Below are 20,738 nucleotides of genomic sequence, written 5' to 3'. Positions count from 1 at the left end.
ACAGGATTATAGAAGTGAGTGATGAACATGAATCAATCATAGAAGAGGTGTTTTGGGAATAGATATGTATGAGGTTTCGACTATCAGTGACTAAAACTCAACTAGTCTGTTTTGCGAAGAGAAGTCATATCCCTGAAATAAAAGTGAAGTTATGTGGACAAGTAATTGAACAAGTTAAAGATATGAGATATCTAGGAATATGGATGGATTCTAGGTTGACCTTTAGGACACATATTCAGAAGTTGGTAGATAAATGCAAAAAAAGTAATATTATACTACGATGTTTAACAGGAATGAAATGGGGAGCTAGTAGGAAATCTTTACTAAGAATATATAGTGCATTGATTAGGTCAGCATTTGATTATGGATGCAGAATTTATGGATCTGCATCGAAATCCTTGATTAAAAAAGTAGAAACAGTTCAGGCACAATCTTTAAGAATATCTTGTGGAGCTTTCAGATCTTCTCCGATATCAGCCTTACAAGTGGAGGTGGGAGAAATGCCTATAAGTTTACGAAAATTTAATTTAACTGAATTATTGAATAAAAATCTAAAAGGGCATTCAGAATTACATCAAGTAAAGGACATACTGAAGGATTGCTGGGAATATGGGAATAATAAAATCAAAAGTTTTGGATGGACAGCAAGATGCTACGATTTTGGATATTTCAGAAATCTGCAGTTAGTCCCTCTCTTGTAATACTGAAAATTCCTCCTTGGTTGCTTCCTATGCCTCAAGTAGATTTTCATCTTCAATATATGGTTAAGAATGAGAAAACTATATCCAAGAAGGTTATTGTTCAACAATATCTAGATCTAAATTACTCTTCAATGCTCCATATCTTCACAGATGATTCTAAAGATCCTACATCGGGAATTTCAGATGCAGCTGTCAACATTCAGAAAAGGATAACTAATTATGTATCAATATTTACAACAGATTTAATCTATGAAGTACTTTAGGATTCAGGAAATTGGTATAGTCTTGAGGTTCCTATGGGTACCTGCACATGTAGAAAGAAGTACAAGGAAATGAAATAGTCGATAAATTGGCTAAACAAGCAATGAAACATATTAATGTTGAGGTACAAATTCCACTGAGTAAAGTAGAAATAAAAGGAAGAATTAAAGAACACATGAATAAAAACTGAGTAACATAGGAGTAATTAATTAAGTTGTGCCTCACAGACAAATATTACAAGAGAAATTATTAGTTTTCTGACGATAACAGGATTAGAAAGTAGAATTTAATTATTTATTATTTTTTAATAAATTATTATTTTTATTTCCCGTTAATGCTTCACACTCCAGTCCAGTTGCTGGCGGTAATACACCATAAATTGGCTTGTCAACCGCCATTAAATCTTACACGAAGAAGAAGAATTGTCTACTATGGCAGCCTCCTGTCGAGCATGCGAGTGTTGTTTTGATTCTCACATGTAAGGTTTCTGGCAAATATGGGTAAAACACTGGATGATGCCGTGGATAGTGGCGGAATAGAAGTGATTATTCAGAATGAAAGCGACACAACTGCACCACGGTGTCCACATGGTATGAAATCAATTATACTTATACGCTGGTGTCAGTTTTCTTATAATAAAATGTCATCAATATCAATACCATATGTAATCATCGATACGTGCTTTTCACAGGACCAGCTCTGTTGTTCGTGAAAACTGGCAATGGAGAGGAGAAAGGAAGGCGATTTTACGCGTGTTCTGCTTGTCGGGACAGAAAAGACTGCAACTTTTTTCAGTGGGCAGACGAAAAGGTTAACTAGGACTAACATAGTGTTTATTATTGTACCAGTTTTAATGTAACCGATTTACTTTTCAAAGGTTCTTTCATGAAATGCTAAGAACTGTACAAGCAAACTTAAGGTTAAGACGAATATATTAAAGCCTGACATGAAATAATAGTTATGGGTCAAACGAAAAAGGGGTTTCAAGCAACAAAACCGTAAGTGTAATACAGCTCTGAATTGAACATTAGAACGTGTCCTGTTTAATTAAATAGTTTTTTTTCTGCACAAAAAAAAAATAGCATAGGCTACATTTTTACCATGATTTACAGGAAATGCCACTAAAGTGTCATTCAGTGTACAATCTTGTCAGGCATATTTACCTCAAGAATCAGTTTATGACATTAAAAGACTAATTAGTTTTACCCCAAATTCTACATTTTTAAACTATGCCACTATCCCATTTAGGTCAGCAAGAATTTTTTACTCATTTAAAATGCAATAAAATTTAGTAAGCTCGCTTATTCTTTTATATATGTTAATACGTACAGATCAGAATAAGTATGTTTAAATTTTTACATAAATATGTTTTTCACCGAATGACAATGGAACATTTCACACACATTTTGACACTTTATTCTCCCAAAACTTAATTGAAACCTTTAAAGTAGACACTTTACTTGCATTTAATGTGCCTTTTATGTATATAAAATCACTTTTGTAAAATTTTTTTTTTTTTTTTTGCAGATATTAAAATATCTTTGACCCTTATACAAATCTAAAAGTTATACAAGTAAATTTTTTTGGAATAGAAAAATGGAAATATCAATCAGGCAACAGAAGACACGCATTAGATTGTGTACATCAGATTTTTCAGCAATGTTTATAAACTTATGTTCCAAATATGATACAGTAAGCTTTATAGGGGTAATAAGCTAAAAAAAAAATGACAGCTGAACACAAGCATGTAAGACATAATACAAGAAAAATGAAAACATAATCAAAGAAGACAAAAAAAAAAACATATGTATGAATACTAGTTTTTCATTCACTTGATGCATTTAATTTATGCTTCAGATATCTGAGGCAAGGATGCTTGCCAGAGAAGAAAAGAACCGCTCCAAGATGCCTCTTTTCAGTCATCAGGAATGCAGCTCTAGGTAAATAACTTTTATTTTAAAAACTACACTCATCAAATAAGATACTGGCATGTCTGTTTATGGAAAGAGGAAATGACTGAAACAAAAACAGATTGAAATTGAAAATACTACGACTCACCAAAATGTTTCATATGTGTACGTTTGTTTCTTTTACAGATTTAGAGAGTTTGTTTCTCTCCCGCTGGAGCAGAGAAGGTTCTGTGTGGACTGTCAGCTGCTCATTCTTCCTGGGGAATGGGAAAATCATGCGAAACACAAGGCACTTTCTGAGAACATCACAGTGCAGCGATTGAAAAGGCCCAGTCTACTTCTGTGTCCTCTAGACAACAAGAAGAGTAATGCACAATATCTGTTTGCGGATCGGAGCTGTCATTTCCTCCTGGATATGCTCTTGGGGTTTGGCTTCCAGAAAATTCTCTGTGTTGGGACACCACGGTAAGTATAAGCAGTTACTGCTATACAGATTTTATATTTTAAAAATCTTAATGTGTGTGCAGTTGTTTTCCTGCCAGTAAACTTTGCAAAATATCCAATGTAATGTACAATCGATAACATATCTCCACATTTTAACTTAATAATTGAAATTCTCTTGCACACATTCACAGATTGCACGAGGTGATTAAGTTACGGAATATGGAGGGCAAGAATCCGACAATGAAGAGTTTATTGCTGGATATTGATTACAGGTAAACACAATACAACATAATTTGGTTACACTTTATTTTAAGGTGTCCTTGTTACAGTGTAATTATATATTTAAATACGGAGTAATAATCTACATGTGCTTACTATATGGTTAGGATTAAGGTTTGGTTTAGGGTTACTTGAATGTAATTATGCATAATTTATTGTTATTATAATTATAAGTGCATGCAACATGTTACAAGGACACCTTAAAATAAAGTGTCACCCATAATTCTTTGTAAATACAAGGTTAAATAGTCACATAGATAGAATTAAATTGTTAAGAGGGTGCACCAGACTTTTTGATTATTTTATGTTATGTGGAATTTATATTTATTATTATATATTACACTCTATTTTTATATTGTTTTGCATAAGGTAGAAGAGTAGACTGTTTTTCCAGTTTACCTTGATAACCTTTGCTTTTTTGGTACAAGACAGGCCTATATATTATATGCTTGCACAATTAATAACTGTTGATAAAGCTCAAAGATTGTCCTGTATCTACAAACTATAATATACATTACCGTTCAAAAAGTTTGAGTCTTTTTAAAGAAATCAACACTGTTATTCAGTAAAGACTTACTAAATAGATCAAAAGTGTCAGTAATGTTCTAAAACAATGTTATAAAAGATTTCTGCTTGAAATGAATATTGTTTATTAACTTTATTGTTTTTATTATTGCTAATAATAATTAAAGACTGAGATCGCATATTTCCATATGATGAAGGCCTTTGTCTTTGGGTGAAAAAAAGCGGAAGGCTGGGTAGAGAGGCTCAGTAAACTGATGATGTGCTCTTTCAAACACGGCTGTTTGCACTGCTAAAAACTCCTGTAGCATTCTCATAGTCTCAGCATCGTAAAACACCACACGGCCCTTCTGATACTTTACAAACACCCCTACTCTGTTTGGTGCAGCCCGAGATGCTGTGATGGGTAGTGTCACATGTCGATCGTTGTGCCAGGCCAAGAGATGCCCGTTCTGAAACTCAAGACTCCATGAGCACCTGTTCCGTCCAAGTTTGGCACCTTTGTCCCGTCCTCTCCTCTGTAGGCTGCCATAAGCCACGCCCACAACCCATGATGGACAGCAGTGCACATCTACCTCCCAGTAGTGCTGCCCAGATGTAATAGCAACAGAGCCAAAGGCGCAGTATAACTGATCAAACCTTAGAGGCTCATTGGGAACACAGCGGTCCTCTGAGGAAAGGCACAGGCTGCGTCCTTCTGAGGTCACCTTGATCTGTTTGTGACAGGTCTGTTTGTCAATCACCACATTAAAGGAATCTATCAAGATGAAATGCAAGATTATTCAGAAACATCTGATTTACATAAAGCATATTCTGAACATCTTCAATACAGTATGATATATGGAATATATAATACAGTCTAAAAATTAATGCAGACACATAAATGATAATTTTTTAAAAATATATAGTATGCAGGATATACACTACCATTCAACAGTTTTAGATCAGTATGATTTTTTTTTTTAAAGAACTTATGAAATATTACAATTTAAAATAACAATTTTAATATATTTGAAAATGTATTATTTCTATAATGGAAATTTTCTTAATTGTATTCAAATATTTCTTAACAATTCAGGGGGGGAATATATATATATATATATATATATATATATATATACACACACACACACACACACGTACAGTTATGGCCAAAAATATCGGCACCCTTGCAATTCTGTCAGAAAATGCAACACTTCTCTCAGAAAATTGTTCCAATTGCAAATGATACAACACAAAAAAACAGAGAAGAAAAGTGAAACTTGATAAAATTTCACACAGTACTCAAAAATGGACTGGACAAAATTATTGGCACCTTGTCAAAATTGTAAGAAATGATTGCTTTTCATGTGATGCTCCTGTAATTTGTATTTAGACTCAACTGTGGCAAGTAACAGGTGTGGGCAATATAGTAATCACACTTGCAACCAATTAAAATGGAGAAATGTTATTTGTGTAACCTTTGTGTTGTGTCACACTGAGCATGGAGAAAAAGTGTAAAGAGTTGTCTGTGGATTTGAGAGAGAGATTTGTTGAAAAACATGGACAATCTCAAGGCTACAAGTCCATCTCCAGAGATCTTAATGTTCCTGTGTCCACTGTACGCAATATCATCAAGAGGTTTACAGCCCATGGCACTGTAGCTAACCTCCCTGGACGTGAACAGAAGAGCAAAATTAATGAAAAATTACAACAAAGGATTGTTCAAATGGTGGATAAAGAACACTGATTAACTTCCAAACAAATTCAAGCTGATCTGCAGACACGGGGTACAACAGTGTCAGCTCACACTATCCGTCGCCATCTGAATGAAAAGTGACGCTATGGTAGGAGATCCAGGGGGACACCACTGCTGACACAAAGGCATAAAAAAGCAAGCCTGGAGTTTGCCAAAACTTGTGACAAAACCACAATCCTTCTGGGAGAACGTACTGTGGACAGATGAGACAAAAGTAGAGCTTTATGGTAAAGGACATCATGGCACTGTTTGCAGAAAAAGAAATGAGGCCTTCAAAGAAAAGAACACAGTCCATACAGTCAAACATGGTGGAGGTTCAAAGATGTTTTGGGGTTGCTTTGCTGCTTCTGGCACTGGATGCCTTGACTGTGTGAACGGTATCATGAAATCTGATTATTACCAAAGAATTTTGGGGTGCAACGTAGTGGCCAGTGTCACAAAGCTGCGTCTCCACCAGAGGTCATGGGTCTTCCAGCAGGACACTTACATTTCACTGCTGGTTATACTCTGTATAATTGTGTATGTGACGAATAAAAAAATCTTGAATCTTGAGGACAATGACCCAAAACACTTAAAAAAGCACTCAGAAATGGTTACAAAGAAAGCGCTGAAGAGTTCTGAAATGGTGCCCATAGAACACCTGTGGAGAGATCTCAAAACATGACCTGGAGCAGCAAAAGAAGAGTGGTCCAAAATTCCAGTAGAGAGGTGTAAGAAACTCATTCATGGCTACAGGAACTGATTTCAGTAATTTTTTCCAAAGGGGGTGCTACCAAATATTAAGTTAAGGGTGCTAATAATTTTGTCCAGTGAATTATTTTGGGTTCTGTGTGGAATTGGATCAGATTTGACTTTTCTTCATTTTTTTTTTTGTGTTGTTCCAATGCAAACAAAAAAAAATAAACATGTGAATACCAAAACATTTGCAACTGCAACAATTTTCTGAGAGAAGGGTTGCTTTTTCTGACAGAATTGCAAGGGTGCCGATATTTTTGGCCGTGTATGTGTGTGTATATGTATGTATGTATGTATGTATGTATGTGTATATATCTATATATATATATATATATATATATATATATATATATATATATATATATATATATATATATATATATATATATAATTGTTTTTCAGCACTCTTTGATAAATTGAAAGAACATAATTTCTTATTTATTTGAAATAGAAATAGTGTAAAATTATAAATGCCCCTACGGTCACTTTAGGTCAGTTTAATGTGTCCTTGCTGAATAAAGTATTAATTTCTTTATTTAAAAAAAATCTTACTGACCCCAAACTTTTGAACAGTATATATACAAATGCACATGATATGTATATATACAGTGCCCTCCAAAAGTATTGGAACAGTAAGGCCAATTCCTTTATTTTTGCTGTAGACTGTAAACATTTGGGTTTGACATCAAAAGATGAATATGAGATGAGAGATTAACATTTCAGCTTTTATTTACAGGTATTTTCATCTGGATCTGATACACAACTTAGAAGATAGCACCTTTTGTTTGAACCCATCCATTTTTCATGTTACCAAAAGTATTGGAACAGATAGAATTAACAGATTAAAGTGAAAAAGACTTAATATTTAGTTGCAAATCCTTTGCTTTCAATAACTGCATCAAGCCTGTGACCCATTGACATCACCAAACTTTTGCATTCTTCTTTTGTGATGCTTTTCCAGGCTTTCACCGCAGCCTCTTTTAGTTTTGGGGGGTTACTCCCTTCAGTCTCTTCTTTAGCAGGTAAAATGCATACTCTACAGGGTTTAAGTGTGGAGATTGACTTGGCCAGTCTAAAACCTTCCACTTCTTGCCCCTGATGAACTCCTTTGTTGTTTTGGCACTATGTTTTGGGTCATTATCTTGCTGCATGATGAAGGATCTCCCAGTCAGTTTGGTTGCATCTTTCTGTAAATTGTCAGACAAAATATTTCTGTAGACTCCTGAGTTAATTTTGCTGCTGCCATCATGTGTTACAACATTAATGAAGATTGAGCCTGTCCCAGAAGAAGTGATGAAAGCCCAAGCCATTACATTACTTGTGTAATGTGTACTATAATGTACACCTGTGTACACTGTGTTTCAGATGTAGCCTCTGTACTTTTGTTCATGAAGTCTTCTGCGAACAGTAGATTGTGATACCTTCCCTCCTGCCCTCTGGAGGTTGTTGCTGATGTCACTAACAGTTGTTTTAGGGTCTTTCTTTACAGCGGTCACAATGTTTCTGTCATCAACTGCAGATGTTTTCCTTGATCTACCTGTTTGAGGTGTGTTACTTAGTACACCAGTGGTTTCTTTCTTCCTCTGGAGATTCCAAATGGTTGTACTTGCTATTGCCAGTGTTTGTGCAATGGTTTGATTGATTTTTCATCTTCTCTCAGCTTCACAATTGCTCGTTTTTCACCAATAGACACCGCTCTGGTTTTCATGTTGGTTACACGTCTAACTAACTATAAATGCAGTCTGCACGGATCTGAAACTGAGCGCAGATATTCAGTGCTATTTATTGTTTGAAGAATCAATTTATAGGACACACCAGGGCAACAAAAACACCTGTCAGTCACATGTTCCAATACGTTTGGTAACATGAAAAATGGGTGGGTTCAAACAAAAGGTGCTATCTTCTAAGTTGTGTATCAGATCCAGATGAAAATACCTGTAAATAAAAGCTGAAATGTTAATCTCTCATCTCATATTCATCTTTTGATGTCAAACCCAAATGTTTACAGTCTACAACAAAAATAAAGGAATTGGCCTTACTGTTCCAATACTTTTGGAGGGCACTGTATTTTAAGAATATCTATTTATAGAATATATTTTGCTTTAACTTGATTTATGGGTTTTAGGGGCTGATAGTGTTTTGTACCCAGCAGCAGGCTCTTTCGTTGGAGCTGGGCTTTCAGATCTTTTGAGATGTTCCTAAGAACCTTCATGAGTTTATGGATCCTTTCTTCATTCATTTTTATCGCCTCTTCTGCTGGGTCCAGTTTCTTACGACAGCTAGTCAATCTAGTTGAAGATACATTGGAATTAAACGTACAGCATGTTTGCTATTCAAAAGAACATGGAAAGGCATGTTGTTTTGAAACGTAATTAAGTTATCTGTAAGTATTTGTATTAAGGACCAATCACAAAATCCACTATTCATGAAATTGAAAAATATGGCCTTACGTAAAATCCTCCGGAAACGGCTGAAAGCAGAGAACATGCAGAAGAGAATATGTTATTCAATACATTGTCAACAAGATTATTACAATGACATGAAATGCTTGTTTCATCTTGGATGCTTACCTGCTTCATGGATTCTGCTGGGCTCTGTTGAGCAGATTGAATAGCACTGATGTGTTTCTGCAGGAGACCGAGGTGTTGATTCCAGTCTTGAAGAATTCGGTTAATTTTACTGCTGGTCTCCCGGCGGTCTTGCTCTATCATGTCCAGAACAGCTTTCTCATCCTCCTGCAGAGCCATATGTAGCTCCTCAAAGCACTCCTGTACCTTCTGCTTCATCGCCTCTGAACTCGTCTTCAGCAGAGATGTATGATTCATTAGTTATTTAGCATTTATAATAGTTAGCTGTCAGGCAGACATTCAGTATACTTTCCTGGTCTTATTTTGAATGATTCATCAGAGACTCTTATTCAAAAGATAATAATTTCCTGCTTCTGATCAAGCCCTACATGCCAACCACCGGTCATATAGATCACTTTTCACCATCAAATCAAATTCCCAGCTGGGTTTCGCTTACATTCAGGTTTGCTTGCCGCTTTTTAATAGATTCCAGATGGGACTCTGTTCTTTTCCTCTCCTTCTTCAAGTCATCCAACCAGACTGGCAGCTGTTTACACAATATTTTTTTAATCATTTATATATTACTGCACACTACCACTCAAAGGTTTGGGGTCAGTAAGATTTTATAGAGTGATACATATTAGAGTGATTTCTGAAGGATCATATGACAACGAAGACTGAAGTAATGGCTGCTGAAAATTCAGCTTTGGCATCACAGAAATAACAAAATATCAAACTAAATTAAAATGTAAAATAGTTCAAATTATAATAACATTTCACAATATAATTGGTTTCACTGATACTTGTATACAGTGATACACGGTGAGCATAAGACTTAATAAAAATAATATTCATTCTTAAACATAAAAAAAAAAAAATCTTACCGACCCCAAACATTAATGAAAGTCTTAAACTTGTTTTTTGTTGAGCACATGTTCAACTTTAACAACAACTATAACAATATTCCTAAAGTATATTTCTGGCATGACCATGCTTTATTTGTCTGGCAGGTTAGAAAATCTGTCTTTACCTCTGAGGGTTTTGGAGAGTTGGCTCCAGTTCTCCTGATCAGTTGTGGAGAGCGTGGGAAGGGCTGGATAACTTGTGTTCCTGAACGAGCCTCGGTAACCAGACAGAAGGAACTTATTTCCTCTGATAAAGGCCAAAAGTCTTCCTCTGCCATCTCCGAGTCTCCTCTGAGCTAATGGGAGTTGATGTGCAGAAACATCACTTTAGTAGTTTTTGGTGATCATAATTGTGTCATTATGTACAGCTGCAAAATCTAATGCATGAAATGGAAAAAGTACAAAATGTTCTGGCTGGTTTTCTCAGAGGACATGCAAACGAGTTCCTTCTGACTTCTTGGTAATGCATAAAATGTCACCGCAAGCCTTTACTAGCACACTGAATGCCAAAAGCTGCATTTATATCTGCATAGCCCAAAGCAAGGAACTGAACATTTTAATCGTAATTGTACTTTTGAGCTGCCTACACATATAGCTTATGTATGAACATTAGCACATTATCAAGTTACAAGGTTCTTGAAGTGCTTTAAAAAGTTTGATACTTTTATTGTAATGAGAATGTAAATTAGTTGTGTTGTTTGGTACTGAAATAATATCCAATAAAAAGACTCACCTAAGAGAGACTGATAAAGAAGTAGTGAAAGCGTTTGGTTGTCGTCCTCCTGCAAGCACTTCTGTGTTTGTCTGAGGAATGTGTTAAAAAAATGTGTGTAGCCCCTTTTAACAAGCCAAAGCCTGCTGCATATGTGTGTGTGCGCACTTTTGCAATGTTCTATAACTGACAGGATTATGTCTGCTCAATTCCAGACTTGTTGATCTGCTGCAGGGTTTGGAAATAGCAGCAGATTGTGGTTTTTATTTAGCTGTTCTGAAATGCATGTTGACACTCGCATTGCATGCACTTTGCAACTATCAACCTCTTTGTTTTTCTGCCCTCTTAGGTACTGCCAGTTTTACGGGCAGGATGAGTTCTGCCGCTATAATATGTTTAACCATCACTTTTTTGATGATGAGGTAAAAAAAACAAACCTCATTTGACGTCAAATGTGGTCAACTGTAGTACATTCTGATAAGTCACGATACGCTGTTTTGCAGGAAGCGGTCACGTTTTTTCAAGGCTTTCTGTGTGAGGAGGGAGGAGCCAAGGTAGTCATGATAACAGACCCCCCATTCGGAGGCCTAGTGAAGCCACTAGCCAACAGTTTCTCTCAGATGTCAATCACCTGGAAAAATCTGAATAAAGGTATGAGGAACGGCATGCTTTCCTAAGCCATGCATTATTTTGATTTCACTTCTTTTTTGCAACAACTTGTACTTGTGCATGTTTTACTTTCAAAACAAAATGCATTAATGAATGCTCAGTTTTCAACAGTTTACCATTATCTGCTCAACTTCGATTTGGAAGACGAAAGTAAAATTGTGTTTGCTGATTTCACACAAAGCTATCATATGGCATCAAATTATTTTTATGGTATTTGCATACTTGAAACCCTCAGTTTCCCCCTATTTATGGTAATTACATTGAAAGGAGAGACCAATTTCACAGAATTTCTCCTTTTATATTACATGGAAGAAATAACGTCATACAGGTTTGGAATAGCATGATGGTGAGCAAGTGTTATAAACAGACACTTCATAATGTTATCATTCTTATCTGCTGTTGTTGATTTTTAGTAAGCGATGCAGGTCAGATACCAATGATCTGGATCTTCCCGTACTTCTTTGAGTCCCGTATCCTGGAGTGTTTTCCCTCCTTCTCTATGCTGGATTACCAGGTATTATAGGAATAATGTGTTATAAACATGTTAATAAATATAATACATTTACAGGGTATTATAGTCTTGTGTTATTCTTCATTCTCAGGTTGATTATGATAACCACCCTCTATACAAACACGGAAAGACAGGCCGTAAGCAGTCACCTGTTCGACTTTTCACCAATCTGAGCCCCAAAGATATCATTCTACCAGAGGATGAAGGTTACAGGTGCACAAAAATAAGTGTTTTGATTTGGATGAGATGCCTAAAAAATTAATTGTTTTTAAAATAGTCACCAAACATTACAAATAAGCAATGACTACCAAAATATATTTCATCATTTTATTTTTGTAGCTTTTTAAAAAGGTTTTTTTGAGAGAACCAATTTGCAAAATGCAGATTTTGATTGCATATGATTAAACATGCACTTAATGATTTGATTTTTGAATGTAATTAGCTATAAATACTGTTATAAACTGCTTTTAAGGTGGTTTAACATTTACAACTATTTTATCAATCCTCAGATTTTGCAGTGTTTGTGAGAGGTATGTGTCAGCAGGAAACAAACACTGCCCAAAGTGTGACACGTGCCCATCTAAGGTGAATACTTATGTCTAAGTCAGTGTATGGAATAGGTTTATTAGTAGATTAACTGACATTTCCCTATTTATCTCACAGGATGGGCGAGAATGGAGGCACTGTGATGAATGTGGACGGTGTGTGAAGCCTTGTAAGCAAATTTGAATTCATTTAAACTGATGTTTATTTCTGATGTTTTATTTTAAAATGTGTTTATTTCTCGTTCTCTTACCACTTTCATTCTGCTCTTATTCTCTCTCCAGCATGGCGTCATTGTTCCTCATGTGGTCACTGTGCTCTCCCTGATCACCCTTGTGGTCAGAGCCAAACTGGCTGTTTCAGCTGTGGCAGCCAAAAACACAAACTTAGAGCTTGTCCTAAGAAACACAATAAACGGTGAGTATAAACCAGGGTTATTATAATTTAAACAAAAAAAATGTTACCTGAATTAAAAAACATTTACTGAAATAAAATATTTAAAAAATAACATTTCCATTAGTTCCCAATTTCTGATTTTATTTAGTCTAAATTAATGTACTAAAATAACTAAAACTGAAATAATTTAAAACTATATTGAAATTAAAGACCTAAAAAAAAAAAAAAAAGTACAAATGACAAAAACACAAAGTTACTAAAAACAAATCTCATTCTAAACTAATTGTAAAAAAAAAAAAAAAAAAAAAAAAATCTAAATTCAAAATATTAAAAAAAACTAAGTTTTTCAGAATAAGATGCTATACCGACAATACTGTAGTAACATGTTTCTACAGTAATAACACTTAATATGATGATTTCTGCACTCATACAAAGGTTTTTCAAGTCCATTTAATATTAATATAATTCTCTTCCAACAGAATGATTGTGCCAAGTGGCCATGGTGCTCCAGACCTGTTAAAACGCATTGCTGGCAAATCCACAACTAAGAACAAGAGGAGAAGAAGAGTTACATGATCTCACTCACAGAGCATTACAGGATGGGTTTGTGGCTGCTGAAAATTGCATCATGATCACCGTGAGATCACAAAGTGTGAAATGGCTAGCTGGTGTTAAACCTACATCTATACAAGAAGGTTGTTGTGCATGTGCAGCTAAAGTTATCGTCTTGCATCCTGTTTTTGTCACAAGCTCATCCTACACTACAACTTTCTCAGTACAATTGACACGTTGTGTTAACAAACCTCATCCATGGTTTGGAGTAATGTTTCAAAGAAGCTTTGTTCCAGCTTATGTGGCTCAAACAGTGACGATCTGTGGATAAAACCTTTGAAAACAACTACTTGAATGGATGTCATTTGTGTATTTTTCAAAAAAGACAAACAGATTTCTTGTTAAAAAAATATATATATATAATTTTAATGTATTTAAAGGAACAGGGGAACAAAAGAGCTGGAAAGCATGTCATACTTCACTTTTTTTTTTTTTTAAACAGAAGAACAATTTATTGACAGTTCTCAAATTTTGTGCTTTAGAATTTGTGCTTAAAACAGCATTTGGCTTGAATTTAAAATACAGTAGCTGGTAATCACCCGTGATTATGGATGCTGCCAAAGTCAAGTGATGCTCAGCACCTAGTGTGCGTTTTAAGTTTAGTGTTATTAAAAGGAAAGAAACTTAAACATCCTTTTCAAGCCTGTCCCATCAGTGCAGTTTTAAATAAATCACCGGACACATTTGTTAGTGCTTTACAACACCAGAAATTCAATTTAAAATAGACTACTGAAACAATCATAATTCACTACGCACAGTATTTAGGCCTCATAATCTGTGATGCTTCATAACCCATTGAGCTGCCAATCATTAATGCTGTGGTTCACATGGGACTTTTTTTTTTTTTTAAAGAGTCTGCCAGTTTGATTTTATATGGTATCAATCCATGTCATGCTGCTATAATAGTGGTTAAATTCACAGTTTAGTTAGCAAGAGAAATTACAGTTCAACATATAGAATATATAAAGATATTTACATTTACAACTACTTCAGCCTCTTCAGAATCAGGATTATGCTTGAAAAGCTCCACAATTTATACAGTTAGAAACAATTCATGACGTTTTGCATCTGTAAGTCAGGCCCACTTCTCTGAACTGTCCTTCAGTAGCTGGGCACCTGTCAGTCATGACATTCATCTTCTATCCTTCTGTGGCGTATGGAGAAGGCAATAAGTCGTTTGTACATAACACAGAGGAGAACGATCGCAGCTAGTACTATGCCACATATGAGACTGAAGGCCCATCGGGGTCCAAGGATGCTGTAGACATGAGAGACAAACACAGGCCCGAGGGTCCGCGCAGCACTTCCTGATGTTGCCAGCCAGCCCATGTAAATCCCCTGAGTTCACACACAATTGGGGAAGAGAATATATAACATGAACTAATCATCATGTTACTTTAATTTGAGATTTGAAGTTTCAAAAGAGAAGTGTTTTACCTGTGGTTTGGGGCCTAGTATCTTGGAGTATAAAGTGTAGGACATTACATTGCATGTGGGATAACCTATTCCAATCAGGACGTCAGAGGTAATGAACTGTGCGAGATGAATTACAGGGGTAAACAAACACCAGGCCTGTTCAGACGGGCATCCAGTGGGCTCCAGAGAAGTGTTTGAGGGTGGAGTGGGTACCATTCGTACTGCTGGCATAGTGTTATTCTGAATGTCTGTTTATGGGGATAATATTTGTTTAATATACACACACACACTTCAACTGTAATATACTGTACATTCACATCCAAAAGTGTGGGGTTTTGTTTTGAGAGGAGTTTATGCTCACCAAGGATGCATTTAATTAAAGATACAGTAATGGTTTTCTCTTTTAAAATAACTATTTGAATACATTTTAAAAAGTAATTTATCCTTATGATAGATAGCAAAGCTGAATTTTCAGTAGCCATTACTCCTGTCTTCAGTGTCACAAGATCTTTTTAATATGCTGATTTGGTGCTCAAGAAACAGTTCTCATTATCAATGTTGAAAGCATTCATGCTGCTTGATATTTTTGCAGAAACTGGGATAAATGAAAAGCATTTAATTGAAATAGAAATCTTGGTTACACTATTTTAAGGTGCCCTAGTTATAGTGTTACTACAAAACTGAAGAACCGAATAATATATATATTTTTTTAAAAACCATTACCATGTGGTTAGGTTTAGGAATAGGGTTTTGGTTAAGGTTAGTTGCATGTTATCATGCATAATTTACTGTTATAACTGCAGTAAATATAACATGCAACAAGGACACTGTAAAATAAATTGTCTTTTTACCGTCACTTTTGATCAATTTAATGCATCCTTGCAGAATAATAATGAATTCTTTAAAACCCTTTTTCAACAGTAGTGTATATTGCCATTTTAATAATAAAATAACTTGGAAACCAGCTTTGCTGAGTAATTTGGATACCTTACCTGCCCACTGTATTTTAGGATATTGATTTCCCCATGGCAACAAGATAAAGAAACCCACAAATATGAGAATCAAGCCTCCAAGCATCGGTGGCCGATCTCCCACCCTGAAGAAAAAAAGAACTGATTTTATCTGAGATCTGATCAGTCAGCATGTAAGAGCAAAGAGGAAGTCGTGTTCAAAAACTGCTAACATCCATTATAAGAGTTGGGTACAGCAGAAAGAAAACACCAGAGACTTCCTAAGATGAATTCTTGTAAGAGGTTTTATGGCACCATAAGCTTGAGATGGGTCAAACTGAAGTAAAAAGAGCATGACTAAATGTTCTTCAAAACATTTAAAATACATGAGATATTGCAATAGAGAAAATTTGAAAAATTTCAAAAATCCAATAACCAAAACCTTAAACTTTTTTACCGTGCTGAGACCACTTTTACCACCAGGAAGACGAAGATGGACAGAAAGCCAATGGAAGCCAATATGATACCATTGTACAAAACAGCTTCTCTCCTTGTCCATGCAAACATGTCCATTGATAGAGGAGTAGATATACTGAAGGGGAAATGTACACATGAATATGCACTAATTAGCCTTTTTAAAAAAATGAGTCTAGATTAAAGTCACCACTTACGTTTCAAACACAGCAAAAATGAAGAGAATGATGAAGAAAAGGACATTAGATGTGAATACTGCAATCTGGTCAGTAACACATTTTACCTCAGGAGCCACATCTACTTGCTCTAAAGGCAGAAAGACAAAACGGTGTAAAATGTTTTGAATTACTACATGAAGTAGACTTCACAATGACACCACTGTACACGGCTGAAGTATTTAAATCATAAAATAAATATCTTGCCTTCTGAGGTGTAGTTAATTGCTCGGATAGGATTTCCATGGTCATCCACACAGTGCTCCCTAAATAAATTTAAAACATTTTCAATTCTATGCATTGCTTAATTCAAGTGCAGTCAAGTAATGTAAGCTTGGTCAAACCTGAAATAAAACACTCAAATGTAAATCATCTAACTGTTGCCAAATGCTATAAAATACTGAGATTAAATTATTACCTCAAGACTAATATAACTAGTAGAATGTTAATGATCCCGAAGCAGGCTGCCAACAGTGCTGGAGCGGTGTACATATTAACCTGAAGCTGGATGACTTTCACACTGATGCCAGTCCCTCCAATGAATGACAGAGCAGCCTGCAGGACTGAGAAATTAACGCAATCAACATCTTTTACAGTTAATGAGCCCTAATAAATTATTAAAGACAAAGTTGGGAACAATTACTGTTCTTGCAGAACATTTTCACTTCAAATGCATTCTGCAACTAACATGCTTTTACTGCCTTCACACAAACCTGGACCAAGTATGAAGCCGAGAGCTTGACTGATGCTCATGTTAGCCATTGCATTGGTTCTTTCCTTCAGGGAAGTGGCACCAACCAGATAGGACCTCACAACTGCTATATTACCTACAGGACAGGATAAAGGACCTTAATGCATATAAATAAAATACTTTACCTTGTATAATAATAATTGCATCAGCATTTGCTGAAGTTTTGTAAAATAAACATTTTAGAATTTCAAATTATATTGGATAGCTAATTATAGTAGTATTTTCTTAAAGCACATATCTTTTTAAGATGCAGTTATTGATCAAAATACAGTAAAATACAAAAAAAAATTAAATACTATTAAACTGTTTTCTATTTTAATATATTTTAAAATGTCATTACATGGTCCTTCAGAAATAATTTTAATATGCCAATTTATTTGTGGAAACCACAATTCAGGATTCTTTAATGAATATAAAAAGGTCAAAAGTACAGCAATTTTTTTTTAAATAGATTTTAGTAACAAAATATCTTTACTGTAACTTTGGATCAATTTAATGCATCCTTGCTGAAGGAAATAATTTCTTTCTCTTAAAAAAAAAAAAACAAAAAAAAAAAAAAAAAAAAAAACTGAGTGAGACGTGCATGTAAATTTACCTGCTCCAATGCCCACAAAAGTACGAGCCAAAAGCATGTGAACTTTTTTGTGTGAGGGAAGTAGGTAGACATAGGCGTAGTAAATGTTAGCAGAGAAGTTGATGAATATAGAGCAGAGTAGAGGCTCTCGTCGAGGCCTGTGATTGCACCACAGTCCAAAGAAGGGTGAGGCCACCATCTGACCCAAACTATATGCAGCAACCACCCATCCCAAGAAACTGGCATCTGCACTTTCATCAGTCTAAAAAAAGAAATGTAGAGCATAACTGATGGATTTACAAGACAGTCACAGACTAACAAGACTTGAAAAATTAATGTGCAACTGCCTTCAGTCAACTGAGCAAGCAAAAAAAAAAAAAAAGTGCTCAACAGGAGACTATATATTTTTTTTAAATAAATTTAAATAAAATAACTTAAAAAAAAAATTAAATGGTGTAGTGCCCCGAATAATCCTAACTCTAACTGCACACACTTCAGCATAGTCTACATAAAGGGCACATTTAAAAAACGGATCCCCCCCATTCACAGAATTGAAACCTCTACAGATTTTAGACAACATTTAACATTCTCAGGGGGAAAAAAATAAATAAATTCACAATCTAAATATTCAACAGGTTTCAGTTGATGCGTTTAAGAATGTTTGGCACACTTTCTTAGAGAAGTAGGTATATGTGCATTTCGTTTCGGTTTCACTTCCAGTTTGTACATCAAGCTTAACTCAGGGTATCACACTCTGCACAGAATTTATAGAACTGCCGTACTAATGAACATTCACTTCACTCAGATCACAGCTGCATAGAATACACTGCATTTCTGTAAATCAAGCAGTAGAACATGATGCTGGAAACACCAAGATCATGAGTTTGATTCCCAGGAAATGCATCAACTTACAAATGTATAGCCTAAATATTATGTAATATAGTGTGTGTAAATGCAATTACACTTACTTTCTTCAGATAGGGCCATATGGAAGTGATGACAATCGTAAAACCTAAGAAAAAAACAATGCAATCAATGATACATATTACACGCATGTACTTTGTACTATACAAACAATGCAACTAACATTAATGTATCCATCTACTGTAATTGCAACAGCTGTACAGAGAGATTCCTTGTGGTTTTACTATATTTTACGAGGTTAAAAGGCATAAAATGTTGGATTGCATAGCAGGGTGTACAATTAGAGGTTAGGTTACAGCAGGTTTTCAGATATAAAATGAACGGATGCATGTTTGTTCACTGAACCGGACAGCACAATACATCTACACAGCAGTGTTTACTTTAATCTGACACGGTCAAAGGAGGAATATGGGTGTGAGAGATTAAGAACATGTTTATTACCAATGCTGCTAAGGAACATGGTGAAGTACATGACCATGAAGGACCTCCAGCGGCTTCTTTCTGCATCCCCATCACTTACAGTGGAAAAGACAGTTTGTTATCATTCATGGATATATAAGCATAGCTCTTGATTGTTTACACTTGATATGTATACACTTAAGCCTATTTAATTACACTTCTTTCATGCATTATGCATGTATTATGGCAGGAGCTCATGAAAGATGGCACATTCATATCTTCACTGTTTCACACTGGCATGACTTAATCTATTTTGAACTTGTTGTGCATTAGTGACAGAAATTCCCTTGTGACATAACACACGGGCAACATTGTTAGATTGCTCGAACTAAATATTTCCAATTCACACATAAAAAGATCAGCCCTGCCAGACTGCTTGATTACAAATGCAATTATCAAAACATACCTTGTAATATCACCTCTGAGAAGCGGAGTGTTTTCTTCAGACTCCACAAGTGACATTATTAGTGATTAAGCAGCTTCCGAAAATGAAACGACACGACTCAGCTAATTGACATGCTCTTTATAATCAAGATAACTTGACTGAAAACTGTCTAGATTTGCACAACAGATATCTCGAAAACGCATTCAGGTGTTTATATAATATTCCCATTTTAGCTGTTATAGGCACCGCGCAGTTTAAAGTCCAATGCTGTTGATTCAGTGCAAACTTGAGTCAGCTGAACGATGCCACACGTGAACAGTGAAGATTCATTCAGATTTCAAAATAAATGTCCTATAAGTAGTTTTTCTTTTCTTTCCTTTTTTTTACGAACGGTGATCCTGGAGGGCCACTGTCCTGCAGAGTTTAGCTCCAACCCTGAAAAAATGAAGCCTACCTGTATCCTGAAGACCTTGATGAGCTTGTTCAGGTGTGTTTGATTTAGGGTTGGCGCTAAACTGCATGGACACTGGCCCTCCAGGATCACCGTTCCCCACCCCTGCCGTAAATGCGCGCACACACACACACACACATTTTTAGTGTACTTAATGCAAATAATTTTTCTTTATTTACATAAAAATATTGTAAATAATAATATATTATTATTTTAATAAAATATCAATAAAAGATTAAAATAACTACTTTCTATTTTAATATATTTACAACTATTGCATTAATTATTCCAGACAGCATTGTATACAGGAGCCATCAACATCACCCTCTCATTTTTCATCAAGAGACTGTAAATTTTAAATGTATGTACATACTTGAAAATTGATTTGTCAATTTTGTCAACATTTAAAAGCATGATGTTAATTGTACAACCTTCTAAAAATGTATGACATTTATTTGTCTTTTCCTGGGATGTAGTAATGGATTAGCAGTAGTTTTCTCAGGTGAAGTTCTGTAGAACAGCTCCACAAAACTTGTGACCTTTAAGCACCAAACATTCCACCTGTGATGGTAAAACTAATCATTTTCCAAGGAAAAGTCAGATTTGATTCAAGATCTGATTCCTGTACTCACCA

The 20,738-nt window shown here is 35.3% G+C and overlaps 3 protein-coding genes across 3 annotated transcripts; 1 reads left to right on the top strand and 2 right to left on the bottom strand.

Moving 5' to 3' along the window:
* The first annotated feature begins 1,366 nt into the window (after positions 1–1,366).
* Positions 1,367–13,823, top strand: LOC306857895 (rRNA N(6)-adenosine-methyltransferase ZCCHC4-like). Its single transcript, XM_079398163.1, has 13 exons — positions 1,367–1,552; positions 1,654–1,772; positions 2,820–2,902; positions 3,059–3,337; positions 3,508–3,588; positions 11,124–11,196; positions 11,278–11,425; positions 11,857–11,957; positions 12,046–12,167; positions 12,464–12,539; positions 12,618–12,669; positions 12,782–12,914; positions 13,373–13,823. Exons 1-13 carry the CDS (start codon positions 1,459–1,461, stop codon positions 13,467–13,469), a joined length of 1,458 nt encoding a protein of 485 aa, XP_079254289.1. The 5' UTR covers positions 1,367–1,458; the 3' UTR covers positions 13,470–13,823.
* Positions 3,331–10,340, bottom strand: LOC306857896 (zinc finger protein RFP; the record flags this gene model as incomplete). Its single annotated transcript, XM_079398164.1, has 6 exons — positions 3,331–4,874; positions 8,736–8,878; positions 9,041–9,060; positions 9,161–9,391; positions 9,615–9,704; positions 10,188–10,340. The coding sequence occupies 6 exons, from the start codon at positions 10,338–10,340 to the stop codon at positions 4,282–4,284; spliced, it is 1,230 nt and encodes a 409-aa protein (XP_079254290.1). The 3' UTR covers positions 3,331–4,281.
* Positions 13,824–13,941: 118 nt separating the features above from the next.
* Positions 13,942–19,973, bottom strand: LOC306857816 (major facilitator superfamily domain-containing protein 8-like). Its single transcript, XM_079398000.1, has 12 exons — positions 19,675–19,973; positions 19,251–19,324; positions 18,854–18,897; positions 17,907–18,147; positions 17,274–17,387; positions 16,979–17,123; positions 16,768–16,826; positions 16,543–16,651; positions 16,329–16,463; positions 15,914–16,017; positions 14,943–15,169; positions 13,942–14,843 (listed from the first exon to the last, which is right to left on the bottom strand). Exons 1-12 carry the CDS (start codon positions 19,728–19,730, stop codon positions 14,625–14,627), a joined length of 1,527 nt encoding a protein of 508 aa, XP_079254126.1. The 5' UTR covers positions 19,731–19,973; the 3' UTR covers positions 13,942–14,624.
* Positions 19,974–20,738: the final 765 nt, after the last annotated feature.

This window comes from Barbus barbus, assembly GCF_936440315.1.
Source record: "Barbus barbus genome assembly, chromosome: 38".
Classification (NCBI taxonomy): Eukaryota; Metazoa; Chordata; class Actinopteri; order Cypriniformes; family Cyprinidae; genus Barbus; species Barbus barbus.
The sequence above is the reverse complement of the archived record's forward strand: the minus strand, read 5'-3'. Positions and strand labels throughout refer to the sequence as shown.